We start from the raw sequence: 21,438 nt of genomic DNA on the forward strand, positions 1-21,438 counted from the left end.
ACACATTTAGAAACAGTCACTTATCACTCAGGGAAAATGAATCTGCTTCCTGAAGCAACAGCACTCGGGAGGGGAGGAGGGGAGTGGTAAACATCATCTATATTTCAGCACTAACTAAACATCAAACGACCACTTGAGTCCTCGGTTGGACTTCCCTGTGCTTCTTGTCCCTCCTGCTACGTGTCCTGGTTTTGCTTTAAGTCCAAGACTCACTGCAGATCCCCGAGGGTGAGCGCGCTGTTAATGGATGAAGAGATGAGGTGCCGGACAGCTGGCAAAAAAACGCTGACAGCGTGAATTTGTTAATAAATAGTAGTGCTGTGAAAAATAACGCGTTAACTCAGTTAATTAAATTACAGGTTTAACTTCGTTATTTTTTTTAACGCATGCGCAGAATGAGCTTCCAATCCGTCTGTTGTTGGTCGTCTCGAACCAGCAGCATGTCATTCTGTCTCTACGTGTCACGTTAACACGACTCCGATCCCCGTCTCGCCGGATGCCGGCGTGTGTGCGCACATCGGGACGAAAAAAAGTCACTTGCACCAATGTTTTAATGCAGGGGTGCTCAATATGTCGATCGCGGTTGCCGCAGAGTTCAGATGCCGGTCTTCGCGCATGAAAAGTCACTAGCACCCCCCTAACTGTTACTCATAAAATGTAGTCAAACAAAAACGGAGCAAATCACCGTGTTCATGGCCCGGGCAAAGACAGCGCGGTCTCCTGGCTTCAACACGTTACTGTCAGGGAAGACACAGCGCACCAAAAAAGTTTTTTTGTCAAACTTTTTACCTTTTCTGATTCCGCTAGCTCTTTGCTAACTTCCGCTAGTACTTCCGCTAATACATCTACTTAGAAAGTGTATTCTGTACGTTTTCTCCGTCGAAATGTTGCAAGACCCGACTTGCTGCATTGATCGCGACTTTAGACATTGTGTGTTAGGGCTCCTCTTGTGAAAAATTATTACGAAATAAAAGAAAATGTATATGTTCTTTGCAAAGATGAGGATATGTTGAATGCTGGGATACCAAACATGCCCATGTTTATTGACGTGGTCTGCGTGAGCAAGCCGTTTAAAGGGAAGGGGAGGGGCTTAAGGACGCCGGCGTCCTCAGTGGAGTGGAAGAGGTTAACCCTCCTTTACATTTACTAACATATTTTACCCTCGGGGGCAATTTGACCCCAGCAATTAAAACCTACAGAAAATTCTTAGAATTAATATTGCTTCCCAAGTTTAAGTGTGAGGTACTTTGTTTGTTTGTTGACTACCTAAATAGCCCATTAAATATATAAAAAAGTTGATATTTCTTATAAGTTTGACACAGTGAAAAACAGCCTGGGGTCAAATTGACCCCAAAGAACACCGACATTAAACATTGAATGGGGTCAAATTGACCCGAAAGGTAACAGGAGGGTTAAACATTCTGTTTAGGATGAAGATGTATTAATGTTCCATATGGAAGAAAACTGCTAAATAACTGCTGAGTTGCAGCACCATTGTATAGAAGAATGTATAAATGTATATATCCGTCTTTTGTCATAAATCTCTATGTTCTCACAAAATATACCGAGAATATCGGTAATATGTGATTAATCATGATTAATCCACAAAAACCTGTGATTAACCCGATTAAACATTTTAATCGTTTCACAGCCCTAATAAATAGACTTCACTGCCCCAGCCTAATATCTGACTTTCACATGGGTGTGTTCTGAAAGATGAATGTGATGCTAAAATGTATTTTTATAATGTATGGCAATATTGTTGCTTAGTTCTTACAGCTGCAACCCTGGATGTATGAAACTAAAGAAATACAAAACAGGAGGTAAGTTTGATGTTATATGTTAGGGTTTTACCGAATAGTCTGAACCTTCATTCATTACGTTGACATTCAAATTTGATAAAGATTGGGCTGCAATAATATGAGGCATGTTAGTATTTTACCATTTGAATAATTGGATTACAATGGTGTAAGATTGTATCAATCACCTTTCCAAAAGTCCAAAATTCATGGAAATAAAAATAAATGTAATATTTTCCAAAAATCACAGATATCCATCTTCAAGCCATCTTTTTTGGTGTTCAGCTTTTCAAAAAACAAATGTACTGCCCTCAGCTGCATCTCCATGTATGCACTCTGACTGTATAGTCAAGTTGAAGTGGCCTCGATGCACTCAGCTCCTTCTGTTAGCGCCACATCTCAGGGCTTAAGATCGCCTTTAGGATTGTCATTTTTAAAACAAAAGGGCATTTCCAGAGTCAAAAAGCACGACGGAGAGCTATAACCAATTCGGGGAGTGTATGTAAACAGCACACGGGGCCATTTGCATGTTTAATTATGTTTAACCTTTTTGTCTCTGCATGAATAATGAGCCGCTTAACATTCACACTCGTTCCATCCTCCCAAATACAATACATGCACAAGGAAAGAGGATAGACTTTGTAATGAGACATTTAGGAAAACTACGCTTTGAAATATCAAGTTTAGCCAACCAGGGGTTCGAAGTTAAGAGTCAAATACCACTCAGTAATACTGAAATAAAATAACTGTATAAGGAAAAGTCAGGATTTAACCAGACATGAGCAGTGAACTAGCTCACGTCTGGCTCAGCTTGTTCACTGCTTAACAAACTAAAAGTTGACATTGTTTCCTAGATATTGTTTGTTTTCACTGTAGTGTGAGTTGTAAGTGTTACACCCAGACCTTCTGGTAGTGTTGTTACGAGATGTGCCGACGCTTCGAAGCGTGTGTCGAGTAATGGAGGGGGCGTTTCCTCGAAGCGCGTATCGAGGCGCGCTTCATTTAGGGGAGGAGCCAAAAATGATGACGTCCGAAGCCTCGCTGCCCGGCTGTACCACGTGACTGCTTCGGGAAGTGGTTCAGATATTGCCGGGAGGTTTGACGGCAATATAAACCCCTCAGGCTCCATTCAACATGTGGGTTGTTGGTTGAGAGTTTGGAGAGTTTAGAGAGAGAGATAGTTTGGAGAGAAGGAGAGGTGATAAGATGGAACTGTTGAGAAACTTATTTCTGAATAAAAATGAATACAATGTCCCTTGTCCTGTACATCACTGTCCAAGTTACACAAGCATATTCAGTCCCCTCTTCCTAGTTACACACACACACGTTCACTGTCCTCTGCCTGCTTAAGCCCATGCCATTTTCCTAAAGGGACATAATAACATTATTACACAACCTGCCATATATGATACTACCATTTTGGGAACATTTGCACACACAGAATACATTTAAAAAAATATTTTATTATGCACGTGATAATTTATGTACAGAAATGATTTGGTCATAAATTTTTGTAATTCATAGTCATTCCCAACAGCCATAACACACAAACATTCAATGCATAGTAAGTAAGTAAGTAATTTATTTTCCATAAGTACATACATAACATGTACATACTGGCAGACATTAACAGAAAAAGAAATGTACGAATGGAGGACCGTCCAAAGACCGAGGTCTGTAGGCTCCTCTGAGATGAGGAGTTGGTCGGCCCCTCCCCTAACCCTTTCACCCCCCCCCCCCCTCCCAACTACCACAGGCACACAGACAGTACACACACATATGGATGAAAACATAAAATGTCGTACAAGCAACAACAAAAACAAAAAAAACAGACATTATGTGGTTCAGATACAGCTGCCTGTGATTATACACTTGGCCACTAGGTGGTTTCGTGAGCACATGAAGCTTCGAGAAATGAACCCTTTCTCGAACCAATTGGCTGAAGTGGTTCGATGCCTCATGAGGCTTCATCTCACCATCACTACCTTCTGGGTAGTGTTCATCACCGTCTGTTTCTGTTGCGTCGCCTGTCACTCACCTTTGTCTCTCGTTTCAGACTCCTCCCCCTCGTGTGCGATTGCAGACCCCGCCCTGATTGTTTCCACCTGTGCCTCGTTGTGTATTTAGTCTGTGTCTCTACTCCTGGTTCTGGGCCAGTTGGTCTTTAAATGTTTTGTGAGCTTACCAGAGGTTTTCCTCGTGTATGACCCTTTCTGTTCTCTCGTGAGAGTGATACCTTTGCCTCCCCGAATGGACTACCTGCGTACCGAACCCTGACCGGATTAAACCTTTTGTTTTTACTCCCGTGCCTCCGAGTCTGCTCTGAGTCCTGCTCCCCGTGGTACTGTTCCCTAAGCGTTGCTGTCATCCCAGAGTAATGAGACCGATGTAGGGTCTCCTAAAGTAGAGCACAAACAAAGTACTAGTTCAAAACTTTACGTAGAGGAAACCGAGAGAAACCGATCTACCTTCCTCTCCATTGACTTGTTTGGTACTCATTCCCAAACCCAATACTGCACCTCTAAACATAAAAGTGCTTCGTCAGCTCAGTCTCCTCACTTTCACGCACAGATTCAGTGGTTGCAGTTCGAAAGTTCCTATGCCCTTTGAACGTGACGCAGTTAGTTTAGACTGTCAGCTGCAAGTGGAGAGCGATGAGAGTAACGTTCAATCTTTATCAAATGGAGATCAACGTTGTCCTCTGTCGTGCCTCAAGGACGCGCTTTTGAATTAGCTTGATCTGGCACATGAGACTTGTAGGTTGGAAAGAACTCGCCTCACTTGAGAGGAAGACATTGTTCTTGCCAGTCAGGCTTAAATTTAATTATATAATTATAAACACAAAGCAGACCTTTAAGTGAGAATCATGCTTGAGGTGCTTTCTTTCATTCAGGCTGTTTATGCTGTCAATGGGACAGAGGTTTTACGACAGGAGTGGTATGAGTCTCAAACGTATTCTGACCATTGCTCTATGCAACGTATTCAGTCTCCCCGATGCTAATAGGCAGGTTACAGTATTTGCACATGCTTTGCATAAACAGTTTGATTTCTCGACGCAGACACAATCATAACAGCTGCTCGTTTGAATAGCGCTTACTGTAGGGAGAGTTTGCAGCTTGGTAGAACAACTCGCTCAGATGAAAGATGTCTGTGTATTTATTATGTCAAGTCCTGATCGGGGGAACTAACTGTTTGCTCGATCTGGTCGAAGCGTCGCTAAGAAAACAGATCGTGCACTCGGTCCCGCTTAAGATTCGATCAACTACGACTGCATTTACCCCGAGGGAAATTACTTCGCAGCAGTCGCGAAACAAAGTGAGATTGTAAATACAAAGAGTAGAAACATTTTTTTAAAGTCTCATCCATACAGCGCTAAGATCGGGTTAGTATCGATCATTCTATGCACACATATTTCTTGACATTGGGAAATATGAGTGCATTGAATGATCACATTTTTATCAAGGCAAAGTTTAGCAGCTTGTGTAAACAAACCACTCATATCGCGGTGCATTACAAAATGCATTTGGGGGGGGAAAAATGTAATATATATTCGAATTTGTACCTTTTTGTATTACACCAAACTAAATACTTACACTACTACATGCAAAGAACATGTATGTCTATAAAAGGTTATTATAACTCGATCACTACTACCCCTGGCTACCTCTCACATATGCCATCACTAAAATGCAGAGTACAGCAGGTTTTTATCTTTATGTCCTATTATCAACGCTGCAAAACAATTAGATGCAGGCGGAACTTCAGTGGGGAGATTCAGTGACTTAAAGCATGAGTAGAAGTCATGTTGAGTAAAGGGTTGTGAGCCACTAGGCTACTTCATGGAGTGTAATAACCAACCCCGTAGAAGGTGAATGTGGATGCTTTTGCATTAGTCAGAACAGACCGTCAGTTATTGAAAGTGATGTGGTATAATAAGAAAAACGGATAGAAACTCCACTGAGGATTGTGTGTCCAACCAACGCAGGACTTCCCCAGGAGGCGGTTTGTATCCTAAACGTTGACTTCACTCGAGTTACTCAACATTGTTGTGACAGTAATGCGAGACAGCTCCGTTGTTCCAGTACATGTTACTTCATTTCAGCACAAACCTTTACCTTACTATTATAATAATGCAACTTTTTTTGTATTTGGTTCTGAAACACATCAGTAGTATATAGGGGACATGTATGCGCGTATACGTACGTGCACGCGCGCAACCTCACATGCACTCTCACGCACGCATATATATGTCCCCTTATTATGCATATTTTTATGGAAAAAAAATAAAAAATTTAAATAAAAATTTAAATATATTATTTAAAATATAAAATATGATGACAAATTAAAAATCTACAAAAGAAAATAATTCCCTATAGATAGGAGCTATTGTTTGTACCATTTAAACATTTATAAAACCCTTCCCTGTGTCTTTAATAATACATAGTGTTTAGCAACGTGTTGAAATGACTAAGGGGGTGTGTCACACATGCACTAATCTAACTTTGACAGCATACAGGCACGAGCTGTAGGGGGGCGGGCAGCTAAGGTATGGGGGCGTGTTTGGTGGGGAAAAAAAAAAGGTGTCCTAGAGGAGTAGGGAACGATGTTATTGGGTGCATACTACTTATGAATAAGGGGGAGGGATGGAGGGAGGGATGGAGGTGTGTTCATTAAAAATGTACCTCAAGGACAGCTCAAGCATTAACAGTCTACAGTTATCTGCCTGCTAAGCACGTCGCTATACCCGTTGGAGCAGACCATTCCTTGAGAATAATTTTTCTCCAAAAAAAAAAAAATTTAAAAAAAAAAGGTAAGTGATGTTATGTTTGATAAAATGTTGTATAATATATCTATTATAATAGGGTTGTGTACAGGATAGCGAGGGTGCCGCATGGCGTCGGTTGAATGTCCGGGGCTCAGTCTAGAACCGTTATACACCGGTCCGTTAGCCCCTCCGGCTCTATATGACATAGCTCAGCCCCCACTGATGGTGTATAATATATCTGTGGGTCCTGTGCCGTGCACGGCAGTCTAGCACCGTTAACCTCCGGTCCGTTAGCCACTCCGATGCTATATGGTCACACGTGGTCCCGAGCCACTCCGATGCTATATGGTCACATGTGGTCCCGATGCCGTTGTATAATGTTTCGATTGTAATAGTGGCGTGTTCCGCATTGGAGGGCGCTACAGTCTATGGTCGTTAGCCGTTAGCGGTGCTACTGTATAATAGTCTAGTGGTCTTGTTCGTGAGGGTACCGCACGGCCGGGGATGTGTGTGTGCCCGCTAGCTACAGATAGTCCCATGGACTACAAGGAGACACGTGGTCACTATACTGTTGTATAATATTTCGATTGTAATTCATCTTTATATAAATATATATATTCAATCACTCTTTTAGTATAAAACATACACTGACGCTGTGTTTTTATTAATTAGCAGATCATGGATAATATAAATATTGGTAACACCGAAAATATGCCTCCATCAGCTGCTGTATGTTCCGGTAGTGAGTATTAAATAATTATAGTAATGATGATATGGGCTAATAGTGTTTTTGTCACGGACTATATGTATGATTTATCGTGTTTGTAGACAGGCTGAAACGTAGGCGTCCTCCTCCAGGCGTAAAGACATGCGCATCAACGCCGTTTGACTCCGTACCACCGGTCAATGACGCTGCATCAGAACTAGATGCGGCCATAGCTGGTATTACCGGGGATGTCAGTGAGTATTTGGTTTAATTACATGATGGCTGCCTAATTATCCATACGTTAATATAGTGTGGTATGGTGCAAAAATAAAATAAAAAATAAAAAAGTGGTATTATCTTGTTTGATTTCTTCAGCTTTCAAGACACCTATGAGATCTGCCTGTGTTAAACTATTGACACATCCTGTTGTATACAGTCAGGACATCGGTGCACAGCTATCAGGTAATATATTGAACCTGTATTATTACCTCCGTATATATATATATATATATAGAGCTGTAGATATATATGTATAGATATGTGTTTTCTCAGAGGCTGTAAAGATCCCTTTGAGACATGTGGGTGGTAAAATATTGACACATCCTGTAGCATACCGTCAGGACATTGGTGCACAGCTATCAGGTAATATATATTGCTCCTGTATTATTACCACCGTATATATATATATATATGATGTAGATATGTGTTTTCTCAGAGGATTTTCAGTGCAGACCAGTCCTAGCATCAGCCATCCCCTCATCAGATGATGAACCCCTGAGCTGTGCTCAGTTGTATACACCCTCATCACCACAGCCAAAGAAGAAGAAGAAGCAGAAGAAGCTGATACATAACAGGTCTGTTATGGGTAGACATAATGACATGTCATATTTGTTTATAAACAGTATATAATATATATATGCTATTTCACCCCCCATAGAGCGGCGATTCCATTATCAAGGGAGACGCAGACCATTGATAATACATGCTCTTCTGAGACACAAACACCTCGGGAGCCAACGACAAGAACAATTGCTACACAGACGAAGCGGTGTATTCAAACCGTCCCCAAGAAGGCCATTAAAAGGTGTGTTTTTTTTTTTTAAATTATTTTTTCAAAAATGAAAAATGTAATAATATAAATTATTGCTGTTCCACAGAACCGTGAAAGCCTCACAGGAGCCAACAACATCATATGCTACACAGACGAAGCAGTTGATTCAAACCGTCCCCAAGAAGGCCATTAAAAGGTGTGTGTGTTTAATTAACTTGTTGACTTTTTTTTTTTTTAATTATTTTTTTTCAAAATGAAATAACTTATTGTTATTGTTCCACAGATCTGTGAAAGCCTCCATTACCCAAGTCCACACAGGCAGCAGCAGCAGCAGCAGCAGGAGAGTTAGCAGTTAGCAATAGCTGTAACAATAGTAATAGGAGCCAACTACTAAGTACACACAAGTGACCAGACTGTTGGAGACTGCCCTCTTACCCCAAAACCCCTCTCTATATATATGCATACCGGTATAAGTCCCTCCCTCCCTCCCTCCCTCCCTCCCTCCCCCTTATTCATAAGTAGTATGCACCCAATAACATCGTTCCCTACTCCTCTAGGACACACCTTTTTTTCCCCCACCAAACACGCCCCCATACCTTAGCTGCCCGCCCCCCTACAGCTCGTGCCTGTATGCTGTCAAAGTTAGATTAGTGCATGTGTGACACACCCCCTTAGTCATTTCAACACGTTGCTAAACACTATGTATTATTAAAGACACAGGGAAGGGTTTTATAAATGTTTAAATGGTACAAACAATAGCTCCTATCTATAGGGAATTATTTTCTTTTGTAGATTTTTAATTTGTCATCATATTTTAAATTTTTTATTTTTTTTCCATAAAAATATGCATAATAAGGGGACATATATATGCGTGCGTGAGAGTGCATGTGAGGTTGCGCGCGTGCACGTACGTATACGCGCATACATGTCCCCTATATACTACTCACATCCACACAAATGTACAATGCCAACCTTTTTATCTGGTTACTGGGATGCTTTTTACACTCTGCAGTTTTCAACAACACTTAACATAACATACCCTGTTGAGCTGTTATCCCAAATGTTAATGTAATCATCTTAGGGTGAGCAATAGTTGATCTTTTCTGCTAGTTTAATTTCCTTTCTTCGTGCGGCTCTTTATTTCCATCGAAATCTGATCGAATCGGCGTGAGTTATTTTTTTAACTCTTTGATCTCTTGTGTTTTTCAGCAGTCCGAGAGACGGAGAGCGAGAACAAACACCACGAAGTGCAGCCGGAAGAGTTCACCGACGTTTTTAGAGTCAGTTCTGAAACACGGGAGAGGCGTCGAGTGGAGCTGAAGATAAACGTGACGTGGAGATAACAGGATGAGCTGACACTCCAATGACTGCTGACCAGGAGAGTGAACACATTTAATGAATAGAGAGTTTTCGCTCGGCCAGACGCCTTGTCAACACAATTGGGTGTTTTTGTGTGCAAATACATCCCGGCCCAGAGGGAGGTGTCAGGATGCGCTTTTGTTTTTGTATCACATCTCACTTCAGAAAAGACATGAGAAATAACTGTAACACCTCGAAGCCCTGCAATGGTGTGGAGGAAAACAAAAGAAAATATGCTCTCACAACACTGATAAGATACTGCTATGAAATAGAATTTAAACATCAATATAAATGTGTAGGATGTAGAGGAATTTTATTTATGCAACATTCATAAATGTGTTTGAAAAAACACTAATAATTGTTCTGTTTCCTCAAACTTAGAAAGAGACATTTATATCTACAAAGAGGATTTTCGGCCAAAACTATTCTAGCACTCCAGTGAGGCGCAATGGCTGATGGGTAATGTTGTTTTTTGACTTGCGGTGAAGTGAAGAGCCATTGTTCACTTCTCACTTCGCACTTTTGCTCCCTACTTTTTGGAATCTCTCCACCTCGCAGGGAACAAGTAACGAGAGCCTGATGATCGACGAGAAGTCGTGCTGCAAAATGTATGCGAGGCCATCCAGGTGAGGACAGGTGCCAGTAATAAATGATGGTGGCAAGTCTAATTATGGTGGTGCAATTTCCAATGAACTACTCGATGCCTCACAAAACTGTTTACAACGTTGCTTTGTCAATAAAGTTAGTGCGATGGTATTAACTTTATTGGTGCATAAATGCATGTACATGTTTCACAGTAACTCATGACAACACTCTTTATCCAGCCCTCATAACGTCCACCCTCTCACTGAGAGTCAGCCCCGGTACCGTCCTATTACAGGTTGGACTTCAGAACCAAGACTGATGAGGGTTACCGAGAAGCCAGTAGATATGACCTGCATCTATAATTCTTGATTTGAAAGCCACGGCAGAAATCAATGTGACCAGACTCATGAAATTCAAATATGTGCATCTGTCAGACAGCAACCGGTACTTTGGGACCATTTTTTAAATTGTTTGAAATTAAAGGAAAACCCTCTCTTTACTTTTCAAATATGATTCTGACAGTTAACATGCCAACACTTCTCCATCTGAAAAAAGCTAAATATCAATGACACACACGTAATGCATAGCATTAGATAAATATGTCTCTCTGCAGGCGTCCTCTGTTTGACCGTCTGGCTGTTTGACTTCCGTTTGTTTGCTTTCCTCCAGCCTGTTTGCCTCCATTTCAGATTCTGTTAGTCCGATTCTCCGGTTGATCGTCAAATGCCTCGCTGGCGCTGGTTTGCTTCCCCGCGTCGTTGCCGTTGTGTACAGCGTGTCCTCATGACTAAAACATCAAGCGTGTTGCATTAATGCTCGCCGACAGCCGCGCCTTCCCTCTATTGACGGATGCTTAGCGTGAAGGCCTTTCCGACCGGCGCCCTGGAGAGGAATTGTTTGTTTTCATCTGTTGGTGTCGGTGGACACAGCTCCACAAACCTTATACACACACCAGTATATTCCACAGTGGGTATTTTGACTTTTGATACTTTAAGTATGTCCCGATGGCGATGACGATACGTTTACTACATTACATTTTCAATTCAGAATTCTATTTGGAATTACGTATTTTTAGACTTCCTTTACTGAAGGAAAGGATCTGAGGACTCCTTCCACCAGTCAACAACCTTTCATTACGCCGTTGCTTAAAGTGATATGTTTTCTACTTTCTTACACCATTATGGGATAAGGGCACAATCACACCAGACGTGACATGTAACAACGCAGCCCGGTGGGCCTGTGTTTGTAAAAACTTCATTTACAAAATGGATTCAAGCAGACGTCGCGCTCTTGCCCTTGCCGTGTTGTGGGATGAGGAAGAGGAAAAAGCACCAAAAAAGGTGGTTTGGGATTTGAAGTTTTGGGTTCACGATATAAAAAAAAAAATGAAAGAGTACGGCGAATACCACCGTCTATTCCCCGAATTGCATCTCGATGACGAGCGCCTTCAGTTGGAGTCGTGTTTCGATTTAGAATTATAAAGCTCTTCAAAATAAAATACTGCTAATGTAATGGTTACAGGTATTGGAACCCAAAAGCACGACAAACACAGGGATGCAGGAGGAGGCTCTTTACTTAATGTTTCAGGCAGGGTCAAACAGGGCAACAAATCCAAAAAGGGGCAGGCAAAAATCTCAAGTCGGGTTAACAGGCAAGCAGGGTCGTAACAAGCAGATCAGAACTAGTACTAGGAATTCGCTGGAAAGTTTGGCGGACACACAAGACAATCTGGCAGAGGACAAGTGGAAGTGAGGGAGCTAAATAGTGAGGGACTAATGAGGGGATGGGCTGCAGGTGAGAAGGGCGTGAGGACCAGGTGAAGGGAATGAGGGACTAACGAGGTGATCAGAGGCAGGTGAGAAGGACGTGAGGACCAGGTGAAGGGAATGAGACAATCAGGTGAGGATGACAGGATCTGGAACGACAGGAGAGTTCATTAAACATGTAAGCAGGATGAATTTAACTAGGATGGTGGGGAATTCGTGACAGCTAATATGAGTGTCTCGTCTGAGTTTGCCATTTTCTTTTGAATTTCCCGCTGTTCATACCACACGAAAACAAGAAGGAAAGCCCGCCTCTAGCTTGATCCGATTGTGACATTGATGAGCTTTGTGACTCCGCGCCTCGCGCTTAAAGTTGAGAATATTTTTAATATTCTGCGCGCCTGAAAAACACTAGAAAAACGCATTGCGCTGCATTTAAAAAACATGCATGAAAGCCGTACCATAAGAAAACAATGGTTTTGCTAGAGACTATTTTTTGAAAGACGCGTCTGGTGTATTTAAAAAAAAAAAGAGATCAACCCCCTTGATTATTTTGCACATGTTTTTTACACAACTTGATTCTTGTAATGTCCAACAAGCATTAACTAATAAAGAGGACAAGATAGAGTTCTGTTGTGAATCTCATCGTCATCTCTCTGCTGTCGGATGAATGATGTGACAGAAGACCGTCAGGCTCACTTACGTGAGGTGAGCTTCAGCTCGAGGCCCAGTGGGTGCCAGCCGCGATAAAAGGATTTAGCCGTTTCGGCTGTTACAGTAAATTGTGGACGACCCCCGAGGAATTTAACACAGATACTGTGCATTGTGCAACAGGACATCCATCTTGGCAAGAAACCCTGACTTTTGACATTTCGTTTTTTCATTTTCTTCTGTATCTTCTGATTTAGCTCTTTAAAAGATGTCTGCCAGAGTGCTGGGACCACTAGACAGCCTCTTTAAGACGACAACGGATGATGAAAGAGAGTAAAGCCCTTTCTGTGGATCACAATATCCCAGTATTCGTTTTCGGAAAGATGCACACGACTGTTTAAAGCATCCTCATTGCGGTGGCTTCTTGCTGCAGTAATTATTTAGAGCTATTCAAGCAATTCATAAGCAATTATTCCTTGGGACAGCGTGAGAGACCAATAGAGACACGGCTTTCAAATGATCTCGACATACTTTTTTATTCAATTTAAAATTAAAACAAGGACCTCATGCTGACTGACAGAAAAACTTAAAAGCAGTCAGACATTTTCCATCAAATGCGATTCTACATGTAGAGGAATATCTCACGAGGCAATACGTATAAACAATTTAAAAGCAAAACATTCAATAGCTTTGATACCATTACATAATCAGACAACTTTCATTATACTTCTAATGTATATTTATTTTCATTATAGATATATATACTGTATAAATATATATATCTATATTCTGTATATAGATATATAGATATATAAAACAATTAATTGATTAATAAGTCAGTCGACAGGATACAATTTGCAGATATGCGTTTCTTTTATCTCATTAAAAATGTAATTAGTTGTGTGTTTGTTGATGGGACAAACCAAGATATTTAAAGATATTCACCCCAAATTGTGACAGGCATTTTTCACTTTTTACAACAATTAATCAAAACAGTTTCTTTATGAAAATAAAGCCCTGATGCTGTGTATTAAACATGTCAGCAGAGCATTAAAACAATGTTATCTGTCATATAAACTGACTAAATAGTACTTAATTGTGTGGAATAATTGGTGTTCAGAGAACCGTAAACATGTAATAATAACTTGACTGAGGTTAGCATCTATGTTAGCGTGCACGCCGTCTACTGTTGCCCAAACCACCTGGTTGCTAATTGCTTCAGTTACAGCCTGTTATCTCTGGTCCGGCTGCAAGAGAACACGACGACACGCTGCGCTAAAGGCTCGGGTCAAAACACTTGTCTTGCTCCGCCCCTTTCTCCTGGCTCTCATCAAAAATGTTGGAAGCAATTTGATGTACATTGTTTCATTGCACCAGATAATTATGTTCACTAAATGCACCCATGGTGTAATATTCTAGTTATGTTAGCAGAAGACAGTTTATTACCTTCGCATTGAAAATGCGGAAGGTTATGTTTTGATCGACGTGTATTTATTTATTTATTTGTATGCGTGTTACTCGCATAACTCAAAAAGTATTAAACCGAATCGCATGAAATTTGGTGGGATGATTGGTTATTATCCGGGGACCATTTGATTAGATTTTGGGATCAATCGGGTCAAAGGTCAAGGTCATGAAACGGTCAAAATCTTCTATTTACCATCAATTTCTATCCAATTGGCATGCAGCTAATGCCAAAATGTTCATAATCCAATGACCAATCTTGTGATATGCGAAGGTATGCGCTCTACCGAGTGCCCGTTCAAGTTCTCTGTGAAATTTGTGAATCTCAAGTCCACCCCCAGCTGTGTATTGTGCACATCTGGACACCTCCCATATATAGGAGGCACATATGGTTCTATAATGAAGGGCCACTATGAAAATAGTCATACACAATGAATGACGATAAAACATCATTTTCATAACAATAAACGCCTCGGTAGAGCTTTACGTTTACAATTTGTATTTAGTCTGAGCCTCAGTGCATTTCTATTGGACCGTTGTGCTAAAGCAGAGCGGTTTGCCGTTAATGAATTATTACAATGAAATATTTCACTAAAAGGAAGCCGTGCTGTGAAAATGTCAAAGTTTGACAGCAGTAATGGACGACGTATGCCATACAGATAGAGGATTATTATACCGGAAAGTGATTTTGCTGGTATGAATCCCTCTGGAGCATTGTATGCCTTTCATTCTGAACAGGAATGGTACAATACATCAGGGGAGAGAGCAACAGAGAACATCTTGTGACAAAAGTTCTGTCCTGGACTCCATCAGGGTGTGTGGGCAGTGCCTTTAAACCTTAGGTCACGGTTCTGATGACCCTGGTGTTGTGTAGTACTACTGTTGGTCCGTCCATGCCACAGCTAAACACATTAGCCATAACACGTTGATATGTTGATTATATAAACACTCAGTGCTGTGCTTTTTATTTTGGAGTCTACATCCTGCCCTCAAGCGGTCAAAGCTACTGACATTTTGCAGCTTTAAAAAAAATATATATTTCTTTCCATATGCAGTATGTTGTTTTCCCCCCAGAGCCTCTACTAAATCACAGAGATATGCCATGATAATGCACACACTAAATAAACAGCTGTGTGTACCTCCAGCATATGTGTCCTGCCAGATCTCTGGAGCCAGTGTTCCGCAGCGAGTCGGGGACATGTCATTGTTCAGTGCAGCCGGAGGAGGTGTTGTCACACACTATACATATCTCGGTTTGTTTGGCTTATCCCGACGAGACAAATTCATCACTGCTGGCCACGTTGGCTCAGCACAACCAGCCCAGCGCAGCAACATCTCATGAACTCCGACCCTCTCTCTTCTGGCTCGCTGCCGCTTAACTCTCATGCCTCCGTGATGCCATTTGTTCTCTAATCTCGCCTCTTCGCTCTCGATCTTCTCCGCACATCTTTCTGTACGGGTCGCTCTCAAAGGTATTGTCTTTTTGCTCTCCTTTTCGTCGTCTCTGTACTCATCCCTCCCTTTGTTTACGTAGTCTTGTTCATTCTCTTCCTCCTGCTCACATTATTCGACTAAATGCACAATGAAATACGTAATACACAACTGTACATGGGGTGGAGATCGGGTGCTACAGGTTCAACGTGAATTTATTGTTGTGCTGAATGAGTGATGAACACTGAATTTCAGGGTAAATAAATAAACATTACACGTGGTCAGATTGTTACTGAATTCAACGTCATTGATTTGATTCAGTTCAACAACGTTTCCTATTGCCTCACAAACGTTACATTTTGCGACACTGGTGTTTTTTTATATTATATATTAACTCAAATAACATTGCTATTGATGACTAAATTGTTAATTAAAGTCATCAGTTTTTGTAAAGTAACAATTTAACCTTCATGTTTGGCCCGCAGAACATCTGATCGCTTTGATTTTGTTTTCAACTGTTAAATTATAAGAATGACTCTGGCTCTTCTAATCTAACTATAGATGCGGTCCATCTCCTCCGGCCGTGTTTACTGTCCCATTATTCAGGTTAAATTGACCCCACAGTGAATATGTCGTGCTTTTCTCCCTGGCGACCTGATCTTGATGAATGGGCTCTCATTGTTTTGCTCCCTGCAGATAGAGATCTTCAGTCATAATGATGATGTCATGCTCTTTTCCCTCCCCGTCTGCAGCATTGATGACCCGCCGTGTCCACCGGGAAACAGTGGTTCGTCAAGTGTGAATAGCTGGTTTGATAAAGAACAAAAAAATCCTTTTATGTGGATTCATGTCTGTTTCAGCATCCCGAATTAGCTCTAATGAGACTGCCGCTTGAACACTTAAAGAGAGAACGTTCAGAAAGCACACACTCCGTCCACTCGGATGCATATCGTACTTCAAAACAGGCCAAAGAACGGTCGAAGAAATTCTATAGCTGGAGAAGTTCAAGTGCTGCTATAGTTTGTGACTGGAATAATAAAGATGTAAAGAAATTAAAGCTGCAAGCAGCGTCGAACGGGTCCTCGCTCACCCACGCCGGTCGGGGGAGCCAGCGCCGAGGACCCGGGCGCGCCGGTCGGACTCGACTCGGGCCGCGACTTGTAACGAGCGTGACAAGTTTGGGGCGGATTCGACAAAAGTCCAGTTCAGCCACTAGGTGGCGCTTTAACTACGTGAACATATTCATGCGTCGTGTGTCCCTACGTGAAGTATAGACCACGTCATGTAAATTCGATGTAAAATGCATAAATGCTTGTCGTCTTGAGTTGTGCACTGACGTCTCAATTCAATTCAGTTTATTTGTATAGCCCATTTTCACAATTTACAAATTTGTCTCGGAGTGCATTACAATCTGGACACATAGACATCCCTGACCTTTGACCTCACATCGGATCAGGAAAACAGAGGAGTACTCACAATCTGACCCCGACCTCTCAAGGCATCACGTGTATGATTAGTTGGGCACAGTGCATCATCCAATCTCCATTTCAACCAAGCTGCTGAAGCAGACTGGTGTTAGCGGCTTGTAACGGTTCTTCAGCGTCATCTGGAAAACAAAATTGCAGAAACAATAATGGTGTCAATTGGTCTCTTCAAAAGCAAATACTGGTATGATTCATAAACTTCAAAGCACAATAACATAACAAACCTGCGGCTGGACAATCCTCCTTAGTGCCACGTCCTATAAAGAAACAGAATAAACAAGAAAGTAACGGATTTGCTTTAAATAAAATTCAAATATTGTCATAATATTAATAATATTTATTTTTCGCTAACTTTAAATTGAATTCATTCGAAATCCGCATGGTGATATCTCATGAAAATAATTCTGGGCCTAGCTGAGGTCACCAATAACAAGACTGCAGTGTAATTTTTTAAAGAAAGTTACAGATTTGCTTAAAATAAAATTCAAATATTTTCATAATATTAATAATTAATACTGAGCACCATTACGATGACTGTGCAGTGGATGCACTGCTCTGGAGGAGGTCGGGCAGTCTTGGTCCTGTGCTGGTCCCAGTCCACAGGAACTGGGGGCAACCATGCTCATTATACTGCAGTCCAAACATCTCCATAGTGTCTGCAATAGAGAGATGAACAGCTGGACACGGGATGTGTCCCAACACCTGTTCGGAGACTGGGTTGAGCTGGGCCATTGATGCAGGATCAGAGACAGCTGGGAGATGAGCACCTGTCTGTGTCAGGTCCAGCGTGTGTTCCAGTGATCCACTGTGCCTGGTGGGATTCATAACCTCCTAGTTAAAAACTTCATTACATTCTGGTGTTCTCTGGTTCTAACATTGGTGATGAAAGTATACAGATCTCGTAAACAATATACAGGTTAAAAACACCAAATGGTATTAATATTCTTAAAGAGTAGTTAAAGAATATTTAACATATACTCATTAGAATTCTGAATTAAAATAATGGCTCAAGTTGAAGTAATTCACTTTAGCATCACTACTAGTTTTAATAAGCTGCTGGTAGTTTTATCTCTAATAACACTTCATGTATTAATTGAGTATATGTTGTATGACAGCCGTAATATGCAAAGTAAACAGTAATTATTCTTTCAAATGGTTGTGGAGCAGTTAATATAGCTACATGATTAACTGCATGCACCTTCAAGCTGCATCAGAGATGCGCACATTTATCACGTGACTTGACTTGCAAACATCGTGATGCAGCCACGTTCATATTGTACCTGATTTTTATTAGAGTCCTGCATTAAAATAAATGACTAAATAGAAGTACTTAAGCATGAAAACAAACGTGGTCGCCAAAGAGCTCCGACGCTGGTCTGCGCGCATCGGGACGGAGCAAAGAAAAAGTCACTCGCCCCCCCACATCCCCCCCGTCAAAAAGCCAACGAAGACATGCACTATAACGTGACGTGAATTAAAAGACACACCGTTCACCGTTCTTTCACTGCGGTTATGTAACGTAATATCCACAGTATTTATGTGTTCATGCCGACTGGCGTACAGGACAAACCATTATATATTTGAATGGAGAGTCTCATTAGCTTGGAGCTCCTCGTGTAGCACAGCATTGCGCAACCTGTGACAGTCACACACGGAGAAAGATCACCGGAGATAGACGGCGGACTTTCCAGCGGTCACGTGAACAAGAGACTGCCATGACTAATTATTGTTGGATTGTAGTTCATTGTAATACATTTGAAATTCTTACCGTCACAGACCGCGTCTGCCCCGAACTGTTGTTGTTCATGTCATTCTTCTTCTCGAGTCCAAAAGCAGTTTGCATCCATATATTTGGTGCATTACCGCCACCTGCTGGCCTGGAGTATGAAACACAGGCGGTGAGGGCATTTGATTTAGTGACAGAAATCAATATTGGCGACATCCGGTACAGTTTAGAGCATGGTGCCAAGAGACTTTTCTTTCCGTCTACTTGTGTTACATATACCTACCCAGCGTTATACATGTAGGTCAAACGTAGCACCGGGGCTGCCTAATTGAATATTGTAGGTGGCGCTATGGAGCAAATTACCATTTTTGAAGAATAAAAATCCTATCTGGTAACTACATCTTTGATTCTTAATATGTTTGCCAAGGGTATTTTCACAGGGAGCATGTTTAGTCCCTCCAAAGCCCCTTCGTTGTTTGATGCGAAGAATGGGTTGGCACGGCAATAGTGTAACACCGAACGTAAAATGCTTTGTGGGCTGACATCATGACAATGTTTGGATTGTGTGTTACAAATTTGAAGCCGATCTGATTGACCGACTAAGAGAAGCAAGCCTATCGTGAAAGTGAATAAATTATGGTTATTTTACTTTTCAATAGGTGATCAATAGGTGTTCCTGGAAGAAATGTGCTTGTTTCTTCATGTGAATGTGTTCAGGCCTTGACTGGCATCACACATGATTTTTTGGGGAAGTATTGGATGAGTTTAAGTAATAGTTTTTAACATAAAGAAATCACGGAAAGTAAAAAATTATTGGCAGTAAAAAACCGAAAATTTCCTACGGACGAAAAGTCCGTTTTTTTTCACAGTGTTCATTATTCAAGTCTTGAGATTCTATAAAACTGATTTTTAGCCGATTCTGTTGGCGTTTTGTGGGAGAAATAATCGATGGGGGAAAATTGGAAAAGGGCCAAATCAAGCAAAAAACGCCAAAAAACGGCAAAAACGGCCAACTTTGGTGAATTATTGTAGCGCCCCCTACGGTTTAAATTGCACGAAATTTGCTGTGAATGTTCCAGGCTCCCTTCTGCACATATCCTGAAAGTCTGTTATTTTTTTTCTCCCAATAGTGTTGAAGTTATGAGCATTACAAAACAGGACACGCCCCTAAAATGTTCGCTGGGCCATAGATCCTTACCAGAATGATATATTTGAAATAAGATGATAGATCTTAGATGATATAGCTTCCATGATCATTATCTCCAATAGGTTTGGTTTGAATTGGACCCCGTATGTCGGCGCAAACGCCTCGGATGTGTTTTTCACCAAAAAAAATATGGTGGAAAATTTAAGTAGGCGGAGCTTAGGGTACTGAGAGGCTTTTTTGTAGAGCAGGTCCAAGTGGACTTGTGAAAAAAAAAGCTAGTCATTTGAACATACTGGGTGAGGGGCGTCGCCGGTCAAATTTACAGGTGGCGCTAGAGAGCAATTTTTTAAAGCCGAATTTCGACGTCGTTGTCATCCGGCTATTTTCACCAAGCCTGACAAGCTTGCCAAATTTGGTGAGTTTTGGGATATGATACATACCCCCAATATGCGCCCAATGTTCAAAAATAAAAAAGTGGAATAATAATTAAAGCTGCAAGCAGCGTCGAACGGGTCCTCGCTCACCCACGCCGGTCGGGGGAGCCGGCGGGACGCCGGCCCGCTCGGCCGAGGGCGCGCCGGTCGGACTCGACTCGGGCCGCGACTTATAACGAGCACGACAAGTTTGGGGCAGATTCGACAAAGTCCAGTTTCGCCACTAGGTGGCGCTTTAACTACGTGAACATATTCATGCGTCGTGTGTCCCTATGTGAAGTATAGATCACCTCATGTAAATTCAATGTAAAAAAATAAATGAAAAAATGCTGCCTTGTCTTGGAATCGAACACGCATCTCCAGGTCTCCAGACCTACACTTAACATGGTGAGCTATGAGCCAACTGGTTTACAGGCAGCCGTAGGAGCTCACATTATTTTGGGCAGGAAAATTTGGTTATTTTACTTTTCAATAGGTGATCAATAGGTGTTCCTGGAAGAAATGTGCTTGTTTCTTCGTGTGAATGTGTTCAGGCCTTGACTGGCATCACACATGATTTTTGGGGGAAGTATTGGATGAGATTAAGCAATAGTTTTTAACATAAAGAAATCACAGAAAGTAAAAAATTATTGGCAGTAAAAAAACGGAAATATCCTACCGACGAAAAGTCCGTTTTTTTTCACAGTGTTCATTATTCAAGTCTTGAGATTCTATAAAACTCATTTTTAGCCGATTCTGTTGGCGTTTTGTGGGAGAAATAATCGATGGGGAAAAAGTGGAAAAGGGCCAAATCAAGCAAAAAACGGCAAAAAACGCCAAAAACGGCCAACTTTGGTGAATTATTGTAGCGCCCCCTACAGTTCAAATTGCACGAAATTTGCTGTGAATGTTCCAGGCTCCATTCTGCACATATCCTGAAAGTCTGTTATTTTTTCTTCCCAATAGTGTTGAAGTTATGAGCATTTCAAAACAGGACACGCCCCTAAAATGTTCGTTGGGCCATAGATCCTTACCACAATGATATATTTGAAAAAGGATGATAGATCTTAGATGATGTAGCTTCCATAATCATT

At 41.4% G+C, this 21,438-nt stretch overlaps 1 protein-coding gene and 1 long non-coding RNA gene across 5 annotated transcripts; one reads left to right on the forward strand and one right to left on the reverse strand.

Moving 5' to 3' along the window:
* Positions 1–7,541: 7,541 nt before the first annotated feature.
* LOC130203032 (uncharacterized) lies at positions 7,542–9,664 on the forward strand. The gene is made up of 7 exons (XM_056428931.1): positions 7,542–7,732; positions 7,880–7,912; positions 7,986–8,124; positions 8,208–8,354; positions 8,428–8,517; positions 8,605–8,672; positions 9,531–9,664. Exons 1-7 carry the CDS (start codon positions 7,660–7,662, stop codon positions 9,662–9,664), a joined length of 684 nt encoding a protein of 227 aa, XP_056284906.1. The 5' UTR covers positions 7,542–7,659.
* Positions 9,665–11,820: 2,156 nt separating this feature from the next.
* Positions 11,821–18,841, reverse strand: LOC130202248 (uncharacterized). 4 transcript variants are annotated; one of them, XR_008833320.1, is made up of 5 exons: positions 18,827–18,841; positions 17,826–17,869; positions 17,582–17,714; positions 17,283–17,315; positions 16,915–17,180 (listed from the first exon to the last, which is right to left on the reverse strand). It is a non-coding gene; the product is annotated as an uncharacterized LOC130202248 (long non-coding RNA). The 4 variants fall into 4 exon arrangements; XR_008833321.1 differs by lacking the exons at positions 17,826–17,869; positions 18,827–18,841 and adding an exon at positions 11,821–12,180 and having other exon boundaries at positions 17,051–17,180; positions 17,582–17,812; XR_008833319.1 differs by lacking the exons at positions 17,826–17,869; positions 18,827–18,841 and adding an exon at positions 18,553–18,636.
* Between the last annotated feature and the right edge of the window lie 2,597 nt (positions 18,842–21,438).

Source organism: Pseudoliparis swirei, chromosome 12, assembly GCF_029220125.1.
Source record: "Pseudoliparis swirei isolate HS2019 ecotype Mariana Trench chromosome 12, NWPU_hadal_v1, whole genome shotgun sequence".
NCBI classification, from domain to species: Eukaryota; Metazoa; Chordata; class Actinopteri; order Perciformes; family Liparidae; genus Pseudoliparis; species Pseudoliparis swirei.